Source organism: Cetorhinus maximus, chromosome 10, assembly GCF_964194155.1.
Source record: "Cetorhinus maximus chromosome 10, sCetMax3.hap1.1, whole genome shotgun sequence".
NCBI lineage: Eukaryota > Metazoa > Chordata > Chondrichthyes > Lamniformes > Cetorhinidae > Cetorhinus > Cetorhinus maximus.
In genome coordinates, this window is record NC_135888.1 from 61967346 (window position 1) to 61984694 (window position 17349).

The 17349-nt window shown below is 50.8% G+C and overlaps 1 protein-coding gene across 1 annotated transcript in view; it reads left to right on the top strand.

The window, feature by feature from the left end:
* The window catches only part of LOC144685329 (uncharacterized), a 74560-nt gene extending 57458 nt beyond the window's left edge, over window positions 1-17102 (top strand). The window contains exons 13-17 of the mRNA XM_078549738.1: window positions 1029-1183; window positions 10548-10731; window positions 11221-11525; window positions 13956-14049; window positions 15053-17102. Coding sequence (XP_078405864.1) covers window positions 1029-1183; window positions 10548-10731; window positions 11221-11226 — 345 coding nt within the window. The 3' untranslated portion in view covers window positions 11227-11525; window positions 13956-14049; window positions 15053-17102. The remainder of the gene's footprint in view (window positions 1-1028; window positions 1184-10547; window positions 10732-11220; window positions 11526-13955; window positions 14050-15052) is intronic.
* The last annotated feature ends 247 nt before the right edge of the window (window positions 17103-17349 follow it).

A 17349-nucleotide genomic window follows, 5' to 3' on the forward strand; every position in this document is an offset into this window, starting at 1 on the left:
ACCCAGAGCCGCTGGCCTCTGATTGGCCAGCAGCTCTATGTGGGACCTCCTCCTGGAGACGGACAAAAGTCCCGTCTCATACTAATTAAAGGGCCAACGCCCAAAAAAATTAAAGCGGGGCGAGCTGGCCAAGCAGAGGTGCGCTCGCCCCCAACATTGAGGTGCGGGGAGCCCACATATAATCCAGCCCATGGACTCCCCTATTGTCTGTGATTAATGTAAATTAAAGATTCCATGTCTGTGTTTAATCAATAGCCTTCAAATAGCTAGCTTAACCTTGTGAATTTATTTTGCTTTACGCAACAGTAAAGCATAGTGTAGAGGGAGCTTTACTCTTAATCTATTCTGTGCTGTACTTGTCCTGGGAGTGTATGATGGGATGCTGTGAAGTGGCGTTTACTCTCTGTCAAATCAATGCTGTTCCTACCTGGGTTGGCGGGGGTGGGGGTGGGGGGTGTAATTATTGATTGTGTAGTGTAGAGGGTGTTTTCTTTACCCTGGGAAATGTTGTCACAGAATCCTGTATGAAAAGTTTGCCTTGTTGTAGGTGTGACTGTTTACCAATGTTCCCTCTAAGCTATGCAAATGCACAGCATCCCAAAAGTTCCCATGCCGGTTGTATTTCTGTGTTTGTTCAATACAAACGTCCCAATCTCACATAGGAACTGGTAAACTAAATGTGGGTTCAGTTTACTTGAAGGTGTAGTACAGGATTGCTCTGTAGACGGATTTACTATAAAGATCCAACAGCTATTGTTAATAGGAAAGTACAGCTGCAACTCCTTCACACCGTTTGCTGCTAGCTAAACTGAAAGTTCCTCTGAACAATGTCTGCTGGTCACATGGTATACATCCTGGCTACTCACATATTAGCATATTCTCTCTTAAAGTAATATCACAACCATTCACAGCCGTGCAAAAAAAATTTTAAATGGCACACATACTTAAATAAATTGCCAATCCAGTAAAAAAATGAGAGGGTATGTCACTGTTTACTGTCTTTGTTTCCCCTGTTTGATGTTTGTCAGATCTCTGGGGGCTGGGACAGGAGACTTTGTGTATGGGATCTGCAAGCAGGTGTGTTGCATAACACATTCTCTAACACTGCACCAAGTGAGAGGAGCGATGTACAAGAACTGGCCTGTGATGGCGCCATCTTAGATCTTGCCTATAGCCCAAAGCGGTGAGTTGTGGTTAGCAAAAAATTCTTGACTACTCTGAAATAATCTGTCCCTTGATATCCAGACACAGTGTACATGAAATCCCTCTGTCCATTATTAATTGATGTTGTTATCTGTTCAGGCACACAGGAACATGTCACAAGCACATGGAAGTTAACCGCGCAAGATTCTACATTTCCCTGAAGGCAAAGGCTTATGAAATATATGTGGAAAATTCTCCAAGTTCCTGTTTTTTGTAGAGCTTTCACTTTGCATATTACAGCTCTTCAGGGCATTCACTGTATTCATTTGGCCCCTCACCCTTCCGCCATCTCTCCACACTCCCTGTCCTAATTCTGGCCCATCCCCTCCCCCATTCCTTCCACCCCAGCCCCTCCCCCTCTCCCTGTACTCTTTCCGCCCCATCGCCTTCCCCACTCTCTGTGCTCATTCAGCCCCATCCCCTCCCTCCTCTCCCTGTACACATTCAGTTCCACCCCCCCCACCCCTGTGCTCATACAGCCTCATCCACGCCCCCTTCCCCTCTCCCTGTACTCATTCAGCCCTATCCCCTCAACATTCTGTACTCATTCAGCCCCATCCCCTCCCCTATGCTCATTCAGCCCATCCCCTCCCCGTCCCTGTACCCTTTCTGCCCCATTGCCCCCCCCCCCACTCTCTGTACTCATTCAGCCCAACCGCTCCACACTCCCTGTCCTAAATCCACCCCATCCCCTCCCCCATTCCTCATACTCATCTGCCCCATTCCCTCCCCCACTCCCTGTATTCATGCAACCCATCCCCTCCCCCACTCCCTCTACTCATTCAGCCCCATCCCTTCCCACTCTCCCTGTACTAATTACAGCCCTTCCCCTCCTACGTTCTCTGTACTCATTCCAACCAATCCCCTCCCCCAACTCTGTGCTAATTCAGCCCCATTCCCACCCCTGCTCCCTGTACACATTCAGCCCCAAATCCTCCCTCTGTACTGATTCAGCCGCATCCGTCCGCCCCTTCCCTGTACTCATTATGCTTCATCCCCTCGCCCACTCTCTGTACTCATTCAGTCCCATCCCCACCCTTACCTCCTGCGCTCATTCAGCCCCAGCATACCCCCAACTCCCTGTACACATTCAGCCCCATCCCCCCTCCCCGTGCACATTCAGCCTCATCCCTTCCCCTATTCCCTATACTCTTTCACTGCAACCCCTCCGCCAGTCCCTGTAATGATTCAGCCTCATTCCCTCCCCTTCTCTCTGTACTCATTCAGCCCCATCCCCCTCCATCTCCATTTACTAATTCAGCCCCATCCCCCTCCCCCTGCACTGATTCCAACCCCTGCCTCAGCACAGCCCTCACTCCCTGTACTCATTCAGCGCCATCCACTCCCCCTTTACTCATTCAGCGCCATCCCCTCCCCTACTCCCTGTACTCATTCTGCCCCATCCCCTCCCCCACTCCCTGTACTCATTCCGTCCCATCCCCTCCCCCACTCCCTGTACTCATTCTGCCCCATCCCCTCCCCCACTCCCTGTACTCATTCAGCCCCATCCCCTCCCCCACTCCCTGTACTCATTCCGCCCCATCCCCTCCCCCACTCCCTGTCCTCATTCAACCCCATCCTCTCCCTCTCGACCTGTACTCATTCAGACGCATCCCTCCCTCCATTCCCTCTCATTCAGTCCCATTCCCCCTAGCCTGCTCATTAGCTGCATCCACTCCCCCACTCTGTTCTCATTCAACCCCATTCCCTCCCTCACTCCCTGTCCTCTTTCACCCCAATCACCTCCCCACCTCCCTGTACTCATTCAGCTCCATTCCCCTCCCCCTCTTCCTCTGCTGATTCAGCCTCTTCCTCTTCCCCTTCCCCTCCCCTCCCACACTCCCCTTCCCCCGCCTCCACCCTCCCCTCCCCTCCCCATCCCCTCCCCTCCCCTCACCCTCCCATCCCCCCTCCTCTCCCCCTCTCCTCCCCTCCCCCTCTCCTCCCCTACCCCTCCCCTTCCTCCCCTCCCCCCTCCCCCTCCTCCATCCTTCCCTCCTCCCCTCCTCCCCCTCCCCTCCTCCACCTCCTCCCACTCCCCCTCCCTATCAGACCCATCTCCACCCCCACTCTCTGTACTCATTCAGCTCCATCCCCTCCCAATGTCCCCGGACTTATTCAGCCCCATCCCCTCCCCCAGACCCTTCCGCTCCGTTCCGCCAGTCTGCTCCCCTCCCCGAGTCCCCTCCCCCAGTCCGCCACCCCAGTCCCCTCCCTCAGTCCCCTCCCTTCCCTTCCCCCAGACCCTGTCGTCATTCAGCCCCATCCCCTCCACAACTCCCCGTGCTCATTCCCCTCCCTGACCCCCTCCCCTCAGCCCCAAACCCCACTCCCTGCACTGATTCAGCCCCATCCCCTCCCCTCCACTCCCCTCCCCCTCTTTCTACTCATTCTGCCCCACCCCTCCCCCACTCTCCGCAATCATTCAGCCCCATCCATTTCCCCACTCTCTGTGCTCATTCACCCCCATCCCCTCCCCCACTCACTGCACTCATTCAGCCCCATCCCCTCTCCCTGTGCTCATCCAGCTCCATCTCCTCCCCCTCTCTCTACTCATTCAGCCCCATCCCCACCCCATCTCTATGTATTCATTCAGCCCCATCACCCCTGCCTGCTCATTAGCTGCATCCCCATCCCCCACTGTGTCCTCCATCAACCCCATCCCCTACCCCTCTCCCTGTACTTAGTCAGCATCCTCTGATCATTCAGCCCCACCCCCTACCTCACTCTCCCCACTCATTCAGCCCTATCCCCTCCCACTCTCCCTGTGCTCATTCAGCCCCATCCCCTCCCCTCACCCGGTCTCCCTGTGCTCATTCAGCCCCATCCCCTCCCCCACTCTCCCTGTACTCATTCAGCCCCTTCCCCTCCCCCACTCTCCCTGTACTCATTCAGCCCCTTCCCCTCCCCCTCTCCCTGTGCTCATTCAGCCCCGTCCCCTCCCCCACTCTCCTTGAACTCATTCAGCCCCATCCCCACCCCTCCCTCACTCTCCCAGTACTCATTCAGCCCCATGCCCCCCAGCTCATTCAGCACCATCCCCTCCCCCACTCCCTGTACTCATCCAGCCCCATCCCCTCCCCTCCCTGGACTCATTCAGTCCCATCCCCTCGAACTCATTCAGCACCATTGGCCCCCCATCCCCTCCCCCACTCCCTGTCCTCATTCAACCCCATCCTCTCCCTCTCGACCTGTACTCATTCAGACGCATCCCTCCCTCCATTCCCTCTCATTCAGTCCCATTCCCCCTAGCCTGCTCATTAGCTGCATCCACTCCCCCACTCTGTTCTCATTCAACCCCATTCCCTCCCTCACTCCCTGTCCTCTTTCACCCCAATCACCTCCCCACCTCCCTGTACTCATTCAGCTCCATTCCCCTCCCACTCTTCCTCTGCTGATTCAGCCTCTTCCTCTTCCCCTTTCCCTCCCATCTCACTCTCCCTTTACCCTTCCCCTCCCCTCCCCCACCCCCATCCTCCCCAGGCCCAGCCCCTCCCCCTCCACCCCCTTCCCCTTCCCTCCCCCCTCCCCTCCCCTCCCCATCCCCTCTCCTCCCCCTTCCCTCCCCTCCCCCTTCCCCCCATCCCCTCCGCCTCCCCTCCTCCCTTCCTCCCCCCCCACTCCTCCATCCTTCCTTCCTCCCCTCCTCCCTTCCTCTCCCCTCTCCTCCTCCACTCCTCCCTCTCCCCCTCCTCCTCTCCCCCCCACTCCCCATCAGACCCATCCCCTCCCCCACTCCCTGTACTCATTCAGCCCCATCCCCTCCCACAGTCCCAGGACTCATTCAGCACCATCCCCACCCCACTCCCTGTGCTTATTCAGCCCCATCCCCTCCCCCAGTCCCCCACCCCAGTCCCCTCCCTCAGTCCCCTCCATTCCCTTCCCCCAGCCCCTGTACTCATTCAGCCCCATCCACTCCCCCTCTTCCTGTTGTCATTCAGTCCCACCCCTCCACAACTCCCCGTGCTCATTCCGCCCTATCCCCTCCCTGACCCCCACCCCTCAGCTCCAAACCCCACTCCCTGCACTGATTCAGCCCCATCCCCTCCCCTCCCTTCCCCCTCTTTCTACTCATTCTGCCCCACCCCTCCCCCACTCTCCGCAATCATTCAGCCCCATCCATTTCCCCACTCTCTGTGCTCATTCACCCCCATCCCCTCACCCACTCACTGCACTCATTCAGCCCCACCCACTCTCCCTGTGCTCATCTAGCCCCATCTCCTCCTCCTCTCTCTACTCATTCAGCCGCATCCCCTCGCCCTCTCTCTACTTACCCAGCCCCATCCCCTCGCCCTCTCTCTGCTCATTCAGCCCCATCCCCTCCCCATCTCTATGTATTCATTCAGCCCCATCACCCCTGCCTGCTCATTAGCTGCATCCCCTACCCACCTACCCCCTCCCCCTCCCCCTCCCATCTCCCCCTCCCCTCCCCTCTCCCTCACCCACCCCTCCCCTTCCCCTCCCCTCCCCCTCCAGCTCCCCCTCCCCTCCCCATCCCCCTTCCCCTTCACCTCCCCTTCACCTCCCCTCCCCTCCCCTTCCTCTCCCCTCCCCCTCCTCCCATCCCCTCAACCCCTCCTCCCCTCCACCCCTCACTCCTCCTCCCCCTCCCCCTCCCCCCCTCCCCCCCTCCCCATCAGACCCATCCCCTCCCCCACTCCCTGTGCTCATTCACCCCCATCCCCACTCCCCACTCTGTCCTCCATCAACCCCATCCCCTATCCCTCTCCCTGTACTTAGTCAGCACCCTCTGATCATTCAGCCCCACCCCCTACCTCACTCTCCCACTCATTCAGCCCCATCCCCTCCCCTCCCCCGGTCTCCCTGTGCTCATTCAGCCCCATCCCCTCCCCTCCCCTGGTCTCCCTGTGCTCATTCAGCCCCATCCCCTCCCCTCCCCCGGTCTCCCTGTGCTCATTCAGCCCCATCCCCTCTCCCACTCTCCCTGTGCTCATTCGGCCCCATCCCCTCCCCCACTCTCCCTGTGCTCATTCAGCCCCTTCCCCTCCCCCTCTCCCTGTGCTAATTCAGCCCATCCCCTCCCCTCCCCTGGTCTCCCTGTGCTCATTCAGCCCCATCCCCTCCCCTCCCCCGGTCTCCCTGTGCTCATTCAGCCCCTTCCCCCTCCCCCTCTCCCTCTCCCTGTGCTCATTCAGCCCCATCCCCTCCCCTCCCCCACTCTCCCTGTACTCATTCAGCCCCTTCCCCTCCCCCGGTCTCCCTGTGCTCATTCAGCCCCATCCCCTCCCCCACTCTCCTTGAACTCATTCAGCCCCATGCCCCCCAACTCATTCAGCACCATCCCCTCCCCCACTCCCTGTACTCATCCAGCCCCATCCCCTCCCCTTCCTGGGCTCATTCGGTCCCATTCCCTCGAACTCATTCAGCACCATTTGCCTCCCATCCCTTCCCCCACTCTCTGTCCTCATTCAGCCCCATCCTCTCCCTCTCGACCTGTACTCATTCAGACGCATCCCTCCCTCCATTCCCTCTCATTCAGTCCCATTCCCCCTAGCCTGCTCATTAGCTGCATCCACTCCCCCACTCTGTTCTCATTCAACCCCATTCCCTCCTTCACTCCCTGTCCTCTTTCACCCCAATAGCCTCCCCACCTCCCTGTACTCATTCAGCTCCATTCCCCTCACCCTCTGCCTCTGCTGATTCGGCATCTTCCTCTTCCCCTTTCCCTCCCATCCCACTCTCCCTTTACCCTACCCCTCCCCCTCCCCCATCGTCCCCAGGCCCCTCCCCTCCCCCTCCTCCCCCTTCCCCTTCCCTCCCTCCTCCCCTCCCCTCCCCAACCCCTCCCCTCCCCCTTCCCTCCCCTCCCCCTCCCCTCCTCTCCCCTCCCCCTCCCCCCTTCCCCTCCGCCTCCCCTCCTCCCTTCCTGCCCCCTCCCACTCCTCCATCCTTCCCTCCTCCCTTCCTCTCCCCTCCCCTCCTCCACTCCTCTCTCTCCCCCTCCTCCCCTCCCCCCCCTCCCCCTCCCCATCAGACCCATCCCCTCCCCCACTCCCTGTACTCATTCAGCCCCATCCCCTCCCACAGTCCCCGGACTCATTCAGCACCATCCCCACCCCACTCCCTGTGCTTATTCAGCCCCATCCCCTCCCCCAGACACCTCCCCTCTGTTCCGCCAGTCTGCTCCCCACCCCGAGTCCCCTTCCCCAGTCCCCCACCCCAGTCCACTCCCTCAGTCCCCTCCATTCCCTTCCCCCAGCCCCTGTACTCATTCAGCCCCATCCACTCCCCCTCTTCCTGCTGTCATTCAGTCCCATCCCCTCCACAACTCCCCATGCTCATTCCGCCCTATCCCCTCCCTGACCCCCTCCCCCCAGCCCCAAACCCCACTCCCTGCACTGATTCAGCCCCATCCCCTCCCCTCCCTTCCCCCTCTTTCTACTCATTCTGCCCCACCCCTCCCCCACTCTCCGCAATCATTCAGCCCCATCCATTTCCCCACTCACTGCACTCATTCAGCCCCAACCCCTCTCCCAGTGCTCATCCAGCCCCATCTCCTCTTCCTCTCTCTACTCATTCAGCTGCATCCCCTCGCCCTCTGTCTACTTACCCAGCCCCATCCCCTCGCCCTCTCTCTGCTCATTCAGCCCCATCCCCTCCCCATCTCTATGTATTCATTCAGCCCCATCACCCCTGCCTGCTCATTAGCTGCATCCCCATCCCCCACTCTGTCCTCCATCAACCCCATCCCCTACCCCTCTCCCTGTACTTAGTCAGCACCCGATCCCTCTGATCATTCAGCCCCACCCCCTACCTCACTCTCCCCACTCATTCAGCCCTATCCCCTCCCACTCTCCCTGTGCTCATTCGGCCTCATCCCCTTCCCTCCCCCTCTCCCTGTACTCATTCAGCCCCTTCCCCTCCCCCTCTTCCTGTCCTCATTCAGCCCCATCCCCTCCCCCACCTCCACCCCCACCCACATCCGCATCCCCTCGCCCACCCCCACCCCCACCCCACCCCCACCCCCTGTACTCATTTAGCCCCATCCACTGCGCCTCTCCCTGTACTCATTTTACCCAATCCCGCCCCCCACTCCCTGTACTTATTCAGCCCCAAACCCCACTCCCTGTACTGATTCAGCCCCATACTCTCCCCTCCCCCTCTCCCTGTACTCATTCAGCCCCATTCCCCTCCCTTTTCTCCTCTCCTCTCCCCTCCCCTCTGCTCCCCTAATCTCTCCCCCTCTCCTCCCCTCCCCATCTCCCTCTCCCCTCCTGCTCCCCCTCCCCCTCCTGTTCCCCCCCTCCCCTTCCTGCTCCCCCTCCTCCTTCTGCTCCCCCTCCCCCACCCCTCCCGTCCCCCTCCCCCTCTCCCCTCCCCTCCTGTCCTCTCCCCTCCCCTCCTGTCCCCATGCTCACCTCCCCTTCCCTCCTCACCTCACCTCTCCCCTGCCCTCTCCCCTCCCCCTCCCCCCTCCCCTCCCCCTCTTCCCTCCCCTCCCCCTCTCCGCTCCCCTACCCCTCCCCCTCTCCTCCCCTCCCTTCCCCCCTCCCCCTGTACTGATTCAGTCCCTTCCCCATCCCAAATCTCTGTACTCATTCAGTCCACTGTTCCACCCCACTCATTCCCAAAGTGAAACAAAGAGTGAGTGTGTATTCGACAGAGACATGAAGGGGACAGATCCAATGACAGAGGGAAATGAAATAAATTCAATTTATCCAGGAAAATAAAAACCAGAAATTGAGACATCTTAGAGGACAAAAATCAAATCAACTTGAAACAGGAGCCAAGAAAGCCTGTCCATTATTTCACCATTTTCCACCATGCACATAGGAGGAAATGTTGACCTGGTTGCTATGGACTCCAAATTAAAGGCTGTATTATTAGCAAACAAATGATTAACAGCTAACATGGTTCATATGACAGGCCTCAAATAAACAGGCTAATGCCTGTCTCAAAAGCTCATAAGATTTATTGCAAGCAGTCTCATATTCGGACAGAACAGTTGAAAAATCTACCCTGATGTTCACTATGTATTATTTTTGTTCTGCCCCTGTATGCCAGATCAGTCACTTCATTGACATATCTTTACCATATCCCAATAATGAGCCTTAAACCTAGAGCTGCCAATCCTGGTTAGATGTATTTTGTCAGATCCCACCCCCTCCACCCAGGTCCAAGATCGACGCACAGAGAGTTCCGCCTACTTATAGCTCGTGGAAAATAACTCCATTATCCAATTGGATGATTCTGACAGCCATTTTCCCATCTGCAACACTTTTATTAGTAATAAGCAAAAGTATTCAAAGAAAATTAAAAACAAATTTTTATGCTTCCATGATTTTTCTCACTTGTATACAGCAAATTAATCTTTAATTCCCAAAGATTCAAAGATAATTCTCTCAACCCTCCACTGTGTTTGATTTGTCACACTGTCTGGCACCCAGCATTGAAAGAGCAGAAATTTCCTTCCACTAAATATTGTGAAGACCGAAGCCTTGTCATCTGTCCCTATCATAAACCCTGTTCCTGAGCCACTGTGATAGCACTAAACCAAACAATTCCCAAACTTTGAGCCTGAGCTGAGTTTCTGACCCCTTATCCTCCCCATCAGCAAGAATGCTTATTTCTACCTCCATTTTATCACCTTTTTCTGCCATTGCCTCCACCTATCTTCTGCAGAAACCATCATCTATGCTTTTGCTTCCAAAATTGACAACACTCCAAGCTGGCTGCCCACCATCCACCTTCAACAAAATTCAATTTATCCAGACCCCTGCTGCCCATAAACTAGGTTGTCCAAAATCCTGTTTAACCATCAGCCATGTGCTCACGGACCTACATTGCCTTTTTGGCCCAACTACACCCAAACTTAAAACTCCGATCCTAGTGTATAAATCAGGCTGTGCATGTGCAGGAAATGCTCCCCCTTGTGTTGTGACACAAATAAATGCAGCCTTGTGTCAAACCGTTGCCAAGGAGTAACAGTTGTGGAACATTTCAACACATGTTCTGCCTTGTTCAAGAAGAAAGCCCACCAACATCATCATCTCACAGGAAACTAGGGATGGGAGATAGAAGTCAGCCTTGCCAAGATCCGGAGAATGGAGTAATGATAACAAAAACCATCGTGAAAAATAAAGTTAACAGTTCTTGAGTTTCAAGTTCAGTAGCGTAACCAATAGTTTGATAGGTTAAGGGAACCAGATTGCAGTGAATGTCCACTTTCACCAAATAATTTATACCAAAGGCTAAATCACAAAGCAAACTAACCTGATCTGCTCCTGTTTGTCATCGATTATTGCTTCAATTGATTGCGATGAATAAAATGCATGCTGGTTGTTGGAAAGAGCGTTCACCTATGATCCATTGTCGTTGGTTAGGAATGAATTTGCCTATTCCTCGAGTGACGGGATGGTCTACATTCGCCACTTCAGCCCCGTTGCAAGTGAGATGAAGCTCATTGGCGTGTTGCAGGGTCATGAGGCCGACATCACTGCCATCTTGTGGCATTCCCTCTTGAATAAGTGGCTCAGTGGATCAGAGGATGGGAGTATCCGGATATGGGTAAGTGCCTCACGGGGAACACTGTGTGCAAAGCTGCACTCAGTAATGAGTTCAGGAGCCGGTCTGATAGGAATTAAAGAAAGAGCTTACATTTACATAGCACCTTTCATGACCTCAGGATGTCCCAAAGAGCTTCACAGTCAATTAAGTAGCGCAGTTACAGTTATAATGGAGGGAAATGCAGCAGGCAGTTTGCACACGGCAAAGTCCCATGAATAGCAAAGGTAAGAAACAACAGATAATCTGTTATAATGATGCTGGTTGAGGAATCAACACTGGTTAAAACATAACTAGAACTCTCCTGCTTTTCTTCAAATCTTGCCATGATATCCTTTTCCTCCACCTGACAGGGGCTCAGTTTACCATTTCATCCAAAAGATGACACAACCAACAGTGTAGCATTCCCTCAGTACTGCACTGGAGAGCCAGGCTGGATTATAGGCACAAGACTCTAGAATGAGTCTCAAACTTTCTATTTTTCTGACTTAGGAGTGAGTATGTTACCACTGAGTCAGGGCTGACACCTCAACATGAACAGATGTGGGCAATACATGGAGTACCTCTACGTCAACTCACTCTGGGCTACCTGTGAAATGATAAGTATTCAAAACTGGGTTAGCTAAAGGACACCAAGTCAGGTAAATGTTTCTCAACAGTTACGTAACCGTTTGTTTCTAACAGAGTGAAGATGGAACACAATGTGAGCAGAACCTGGTCACACACGGAGCAGTTAATTGTCTCTGCATTGATCGGGTCAATGGTTGCATTATAGCTGGGATTCAGGAGATCATGAGGTAAGACTTTGTTGAATTCACACAATTATTAACAACTATTCCAGGATATGTTCTCATGTTGTTTCAATTCAACTGTTTCATGTATTCACACATTATACTTACTACCTGTTTCAGAGACTTGTGATTAGAAATAAATAGTCATGATCTCTCAAGGGGTTTAATCAGTACATTCATAGACCCAACGTAAAGAATCAGACTCAACCTTTGGCCTGGGCTGGTGATGGGGGTCATACACTGGAAGTCTTTGGAGACTGTGAAAGTCAGTGAAGGTGGAACGGGCACAGCTGTGATGTGCTCGATCACCATGACTATCTGGGCTCATAAAGGATGAATGACCAGTTGGGCAAGATACCAGAGAGTAGGCAGTGTGCTAATCTCCCACCTCAGAGACTTATGCACAAAAATCTAGGCTGACGCTGAGTGCTGCACTGTTGGAGATGTTGGCTTTCAGATGAGATGTTAAGCTGAGATCCTGTCTGCTCTTTCAGGCGGTGTAAAAGATCCCATGGTACAATGTTGAAGAACTGGGGAGTTCTCCTTGGTGTCCTGGTCACTATTTATCCCTCAATAAATATTGTTAAAACAGGCCAACTGATCCTTATCTCATTGCTCTTTGTGTGACCTTTCTGTGAGAAATTTGCTGCCATGTTTTCCACATTACAACAGCGTACTTCAAAAAAAAATCTTCATTGGCTATAAAGTGCTTTGGGGTGTCCTGAGTTTGTGAAAGACGCTACATAAATTCAGGCCTTTCTTTCCAGCTTTTGTATGTGACTTTAAACTGAGGCTCTGTCTGCTCTGAAAAATGGACATAAAAATTCCATGGCACTATTTTGAAGAGGACCAGGGGAGTTATCCCTGGTGTCCTGGCCAATATTTCTCCCTCAATCGACATTACAAAATAATAAACCGATTGTCTGGTCATCCCCACATTGCTGTTTGTGGGAGCTTGTTGTGCATTTTGCTGTTGCATTTCCAACATTACAACAATGGCTGCACTTCAAAATTACCTCATTGACTGTAAGGTGCTTTGGGGCACCATTTTTTTCCAAAAATACACTTCATTCATAAAACTTTAAGAAGCATCTTACATAACAGTTCAAAATTGAAATGACATAAATTGCAAAGCAGATCAGTTTCTTTCGATACAGTATGTGGCACTCCGAGGGGTCTCACTACACTTACAATTGCAGGATATAATTACAATATTAATTTCATGTCAAACATACAGCCTGAGGGGTTTTAGATGGTTTCCAGCCCCTCGGTGTACTATGGTGGGAAGGCCTTAGACTGTGGCCTTTCCCCATTGAGTATTTGCAGCAGCTGTCCCAACCTTTAGGTTATCCCTCAGCACATAGCCCTGAACCTTGCAATGTGCCAGTCTGCAACATTGGGTCATCCACAGCTCTTTGCGCTGGAAGACCAGCAAGTTTCGGACAGGCCAAAGAGTGTCTTTTACAGAGTTGAAGGTCCGCAGCAGTTGATGGTTATCACGGTGTGCATCCCTGGGAACAGCACATCGAGCAATCTGCGTTATAGAGCTGCTTCGGATGAACCTCAACAAAAACCACTGCATTTCACTCCAGACCAGCTTTGCAAAGAGACTTGTAACATCCTGAGATTGTGCATGGTGTATTGTGAATGCTTTCTGTTTTTTAGCTCTGCTTCAGTACAAGTGTACCCTAGAATGAATCATCACCTTATAGAAAAGTGGCAGAGTATGAAAAGGCAGATTGCAGATTTTCAACAGGGATTTGGAATGGATGGCCAAATTTTCCTCAGTTCATTTTAGCAAAAATGTTGACGTGATTATAAAATATAATAATTATGCTAAATGTTTGCTAAAATTAAGTGACAAATTTTTCACTTATGGCACATGGGGCACCTTTCTGGAAATAGCTCACTCCCCTCTTCCAGTCTGTAGTTTTCTGCCCTTTAACATTTTTTAGGGTTTTTTTCTGCATCAGGTTGAAGTGTTTCTGCTTCACTTTGTATGACGATATTACTGGAAAGTTAAATTCAGTTCGCAAATGGCTAATTTCCAGAGGCACACAAGCTAGCTGTTATGTTATCAAGAATCCAGTTCACCCATCACTCCTGAGCTTGCTGACCTACATTGGCTCCTGGTCCAGGGGCGTCTCAATTTTAGAATTCTCACCCTTGTTTTCAAATCCCTCCATGGCCTTGCCCCTCCCTATCTCTGTTATCCCCTACAAAATCTGTGCTCCTCCAAATATGCACATCCCTGATTTTCAGTGGTCCATCATTGGTTGCCATGCCTTCATCTGAGGTCATGTGTGAACATAAGGGCTCAGGTTAAAAATCTTTCTTCTAGATCACTGAGTTTGAACCAAACTCTCTGAAGGCAGTCCTTTTGATGAACTTACAATTCCTTTTCTGTTTAATTCTCTTTGATAAATATTTCCTCAGAGTTTACGATCCCGAATCATTTGTACAAGTGCAGAGAAATATTGGGCACACTGATTCAATCCGTTCCATCATCCACATTCCTGAGAGAACACAGGTAAGTCAGCCTTAAAAACCAATATTTTCCTCTTCAATGACTTTTCTGTGTGTATTTTCTGCTCAGCAACAAGGGTGCCAGTGTTAGGTGGAGCACTTTTCCACTTCAAGCATCCCTGGTCGCATCAAATACTCCCAGGAACATATACAGCACTGGTTGGATACTGAATTAAAGATCCCTCTGCACTGTCTCATCAAACAATCCCAGGGCGGATACAGCACAGGTTAGATACAGAATAAAGATTCCACTTCATTATCCTATCAACACCCCTTCCATCAATCACTCCAAGGGCACATGTGGCACCGGTTAGATACTGAATTAAAGATCCCTCTACACCGTTTCATCAAACGTTCTGAGGGAACTCAGTTATGTGATGAGAATAGAGAAGTTGGGATTGGTCTTCTGAGAACCAAGAAGGTTAAGGGGAAATTTGATAGAGGTGTTCAAAATTAGGAGGGGTTATTTAAAAGAGTAGATAGGGAGCAACAATTTTCCAGTGGCAGGATGGCCAGTAACCATAGGATACACATTTAAGATCTTTGGCAAAAGAAAGCCAAGGAGAAGATATGGAGAATTTTTTTTCCTCAGTGAGTTTTGTTATGATCTAGAATGGACTGCCTGAAGAGGTGGTGAAAGCAGATTCGATAGGAACTTTCCAAGGGGAACAGAATATATAGTTGAAAGGGAAAAAGAAAATGGCAGCTTTATAGAAAACGAGCAATGAGTGGGATTAATTTGGTAGCTCTTTTAGAAGGTCAACACCTTTTAAAGCTGCACATTCCAGATCATAAACTCAGGTTGTGCTTAAAATAAAGAATTTCTTCATCTCTCCTTTGGTTCATTTACCAATTATCTTAAATCTGTGACATCTGGTTACTAACCCATCCACCACTGGAAACAATTTCTCCCTCTTTACTCTATCAAAACCCTTTGTAATTTTCAACACTTCTATTAAATCTCCCTTCCTATTCATTTTTAAACACTGGTATGCTTTGTTTTTCAGTATGTCACTGCATCCTGGGATCATACTCTGCGTGTCTGGAATGCTTACATCAAACATCCTTCCAGAAGCAATGAAACAAGGGAAAATGTAACATACTGAGAAAAAATGGCAATGGGACATCAAATACCTTTAGCAGTTCAGTACTTTGAAATTAAGTTGCATTTATTGTCATCAAGTGAGACATGAGACTTGCAGTGTTTTGTGATTGCGGTCACATCAATGCAGTGACGAATAGAGCAGGTCAGAGGCTGGGTATTCTGTATCTCACATCCTGATTTCCCAATGCCTATCCACCATCTACAAGGCACAAAGTAGAAGTCTGATGATATACTGCCCACATGCCTGCAGCTGCAACAATACCCAAGAAGTTTGGCTCCACCCAGAACAAAGAGGGATACTTGATTGGCAGCCCCTACACCGCCTTAAACACTCAGTCCCTCAACCGCCAGTGAATTCTAGCTCCAATGTGCACCATCTACAAGATGTACTGAGGCAAAGTCACTGAAGATTTTTTGACAGCATCTGATAAACCTTTGCCACCTGGAAGGACAAGAGCAGCAGCTGCATAGGTACATTATCACCTCCAAGCTCCCCCCCTAAGTCATATGCTATCCTGACTTGGAACAGTATTGCTGTTCCTTCCTTATCATTGAACTAAACTCCTGGAACTCCAATAGCACTGTGGAAGTAACTTTACCATTTGAACTGCAGCAATCAAGAAGGAAGCTCAGCACAACCATCTTCACAAAGACAACTCGGGATGTGTAAGAAATAAGGGCTTTGCCAGTGATTAAGCACATCCCAAGAATGAAGTTTTTCAAAAATTGTGACAAGCCTAGGTGAAGGCCTAAGCCCTGTACTGTAGACTGTCACTGATGTATAAAAGTATACAACAGCAAGGAAGTTATGGTGAACCTTTATAAAAGACCGATTCAACACCACCTGGACTGCTGTATCCAATTCTGGGCATGTTACTTTCAGAAGTCCATGAAGGCATTCAAGAGCGTTCAGGAAGGATTCATGCGAATGGTTCCTGGGTTGAAAGACTTCAGTTATGAGGTTAAATTGGAGAAGCTGGGCCTGTTCTCTTTATGGGAGAGAAGACTGAGAGGAGATTTGATAGAGGTGTTCAAAATCATGAGGGTGTCTGGACAGAGTCGAAAGGGAGAAGATTTTCCCATCAACAGAAGGATCGAGAACCCGAGGATGCTGATTTACAGTGATCGGCAAAGAACCAGAGGCTTCATAAGGAAAAATTTAATTTACACAGCACGTGGATAGGATCTAGAATGCACTGCCTGAGAGTGTGGTGGAGACAGAATCAATCGTGCCTTTCAAAAGGGAATTGGATAATTATCTAAAGATAAAAAAATGCTGGGCTAAAGGGATAAAGCAGGGAGTGGGACTAGTCAAGTTGCTGTTACAGATATCTTGCATGGACATGGCGAGCTGAATGGCCTGCTTTTGTGTTGTAACCATTTTATGATTCTAGAAAGATGATGGAAGTCAGGATCTAATGATCAGTGAATATATTATTTGCTTCAGGGAAAGTGCTCTGAATTCCAGTTTTTTGCCAGGAGTGTTTCCTGTTACTGTATAGATTCCTCAACCATGGTGACTGTTCACTGAAGCTTACACTGCCTTCAGGCTCCATGGGTGCTCCAGCTCTGGTCAGTAACGTCAACAGTAAAGGACATGGTGTCTCCTAAACTTGCTGCAGCTGCATTTTTCTAACCTGACCCATTATCAAACAGAGGAGCCTCATAGGACTTTCAAATGCTGGCTCACTTGCACTTACCACTCACGGTCAATTCTTCTTGAAGCCTTTCTTTAAATCAAATGGCAATTGATGCTCGATAAATTGTAGATTCTGAGATTTTGCTATCCAAAGGTATTAAGGGATTTAGCGCAAAGGTTGGGGGTATTTGGAGTTAATTCACAGATCAGCCTTGAGCTCATTGAATGGTGGATCAGGCTTGAAATGTTAAGTGGCCTACTCCTGTTGCTACATTCCTACTGGAACAGCAAGGTGCAACGTGTACATGTTCTAGCAAATATAATCTCCTTTCTGAAATCTGCCTTAGAGTCATTAAAACTTAAAATCAGAACAGCAAAAGTCTACTGGCATAATGGCCAAGCTGAGGCCTTCATAGTCATTGACCACAAGGCTGCCATTTCTTTCCGAATTCCAAGATGGTGAAACCTGTAACCTTGGGCAGAATCTTTGACTCTTGCTGGTGGTGAACTTGAGAGCAGAAAGGGCAGGATAGTGACGTACTGGAACCCCTCCGCCTTCC